Raw genomic sequence first — 2661 nt, forward strand, 5'->3', positions numbered from 1 at the left:
TGGGAAAGCTGAGATTGCTTGAGTCAAAATAGTAGGTCCCATTTACAGCATTCACTTTTTCCTGTTTTTTTTAGAAACTGCACCATGACAACACAAACAACGGCTTAGAAAAAATAATCAGTTCATTGATGGTGCACACACGTATCTGTGTTCGCTTATGCTTTAAGTGCAGGTGATCAGTAGTCGGGGATGGCTGCATATGCTGTGGACCACTTTTGTGTTAATAACTGCTGATAAAATGGTTTTCATTCATATTAGTTTTTAGTAAATTTAATAATGAAACTTATGAATGCGTTTTCTTCAAGTTTTTCCATACTGGCCTAGGTAACTTTCATTACCAGCAGGTAAAGACATGCATTTTAACAAAAAGCCAGTTCTCTCTCACCCATAATGGGGGTTTTCCAATATCTTATAGGTCTTCCCTTAACAATGACCCTGGCATAAACTAACTGTAAGACTCAGCTGAAAAACTTGCCTCCGGCAGTACGTCTTGGCTGGGGGATACTTCAAGGAGCAGGATTGGACTTCAAGGAGCAGGATTTGGGCTTTCCCATCTGCTTCCTTGATCATAGATTCATAGTTGTTAGGGGCTGGAAGGGACCTTGCAGATCATCGGGTTGAGCCCCCCCCGCTCTAGGCAGGATCAAGTCACTTGATCTCCTTGGGCCTCAACTCTGTGGCAGACACATCCTTCTTCCCATCCTCTATCCATTTCATCTGAATTTCAAGCTCTTGCAGGCCTGTATCTTTACTTATCCAGCAGTAGAGCTTTGATTTCAGTTGGGACCTTTGGACACTGTTGTGATACAAGGAAGTAATAACAGGTAAGAACTTACTTTCTTTCCCCTAGATGGTTGTGGGACACTGAGACCTTGGCAGCAACCACCAACAGAGTGATCTGTGTATAAGAGGAAGCAGTGATTTGTTCCAGAATTTTTATAGCTTGTCTACCTTTATTTTGCCTGCCCTCTGTTATCTGGCAGCATTAAGAAATGTGCATAGTTCCATGTCTGTACTTGCCCAACATGCCCGAGACACCTTGGAAGCACAGTCTATAAGGCACATATATGCCCCTAAGCTTCATTTATATTAGACCCTTCTTCTTTTTCTTTTTTAACCTCATACCACTAGCAATAGTTGCTGTCGTGCTGCTGTAGCCAGGTCAGATTTTTCTGTCGCTGGCCCTGGTCTATTCTAGTGCTCCTGTTTTGTAATTGCTAGAGGAGACACGCAGCGTTGCCAACTCTCATGATTGTTGGGCTTGTTCTCAAAGTCTGTGCTTCGGGAATGGGAATAACTTAGCTCTTTCTTTGATCTATATTTATAGTTATAGATATGTAGAAAAGAAAGAGCTAAATTGTTCCCATTCCTGAAGTATAGACTTTAAGAACAATGCCAAAAATCATGAGCTGGCAATGCTGGACATATAGATATTTCCAATACTAGACATATATTAACGGATGTGCAAAGGCGGATCAGAATCGGGGCCTTATGGGGGCTTTGTGTGGCATAGAGACAAAATACTAATAAAGTCCCTATTGGAGGAGCTTATAGAGGGACTCCACCTGGGCACAGGGACGTGAATTGTTGCAGAATCGTGGCCTATACACATGCAGCAAAGAGGAAGGAATGAACTGTTGGGTACTTGTTAGGACAGATGGAGGCAGGGAGATTTTGGGTGTAAACATCAGTCCTTCTGGTAAGCATCCTGTCACCTGGGTGGAGCAGATAAGTGTTTTGCACGTCTTGGTTCTGCTCCGGCATCTGAAAAAAGTCTTATCCTCTCCATGCAAACTGATTTGGATGGGTTCATTTTTAATGAGTGTAATTTTAAAAGGAACAAGCCAAGTGCACGTTAGATCACTGCCTTTTAGGAATCCCCCATGCTGCACAGTAACTTGTACCTGGCATAGGCCCCTTTGCTTTGTGCCCCTACTCAAGATGGCTGCGGAATGGCGCCTTCGGCTTCATTGCCCATGCTCAGTAGGGCCGGCAAACATTTTCACCAGTGTACCCACATTCAACATGGCTCCCTCCGCGAGTCTCTGACCCATCCTAAAGATGGCGACTCCATGTGCACGTTGGCGCTCTCGCCCGCATTCAAGATGGCTTCCCAGTAGCCTGATTCCGTTTTTTTCCTGCCCCCATCCAAGATGGCGCCCCAGTGTGGCGCATGGGCTTCTTTCCCGCTCTCAAGATGGCGCCCCTGAAGAGGCCTCCCCCGACGCCTCTCCAATGGCACCGCACGCCCCCCCTTTGCCCTGCCCCGAAACTCTCCGGCAACCAATGAGCTTCACAGAAGGAGCCCCGGAGCCCTCCCCCGGTGGCGGGGGATGCCCGCCTCGCTCGTCAGGGTGACAACCCTGGGAGCCAATGGGGGGCGGCGCGGGTGAGGCGGGCCGGGCGCCGCCGCCATTTTGTGAGTCTATAACACGGAGCCGTTGGGTTCGTTCCTGCTATTCCGGCGCCTTCGCTCCGTTCCCTGCGGGTCTCCTCCGTGTGCAATGGACGGGTGAGTTCCCCGCTGCCCGCGGACAGGCCTCAGGGGAGCAGGAGGCCACTGGAGGGGGGTGAGGTGAGGGGCGGAGGGGGGGCGGTCCCTGCGGGGCCGCGCCTGAGGTGAAGTGCGAGTTACCTGAGACAGAGCGACGAGGGGGGCAC

The 2661-nt window shown here is 49.0% G+C and overlaps 1 protein-coding gene across 2 annotated transcripts in view; it reads left to right on the forward strand.

The window, feature by feature from the left end:
- The first annotated feature begins 2404 nt into the window (after positions 1-2404).
- The window catches only part of PTBP1 (polypyrimidine tract binding protein 1), a 38495-nt gene continuing 38238 nt past the window's right edge, over positions 2405-2661 (forward strand). The window contains exon 1 of one of the 2 annotated variants that reach the window (XM_019538241.1): positions 2405-2512. In XM_019538241.1, coding sequence (XP_019393786.1) covers positions 2505-2512 — 8 coding nt within the window. In that variant the 5' untranslated portion in view covers positions 2405-2504. The remainder of the gene's footprint in view (positions 2513-2661) is intronic. The other variant, XM_019538242.1, reaches the window with a different exon arrangement.

The sequence above is a fragment of the Crocodylus porosus genome, unplaced genomic scaffold (assembly GCF_001723895.1).
Source record: "Crocodylus porosus isolate Cpor-Errol unplaced genomic scaffold, CroPor_comp1, whole genome shotgun sequence".
NCBI classification, from domain to species: domain Eukaryota; kingdom Metazoa; phylum Chordata; order Crocodylia; family Crocodylidae; genus Crocodylus; species Crocodylus porosus.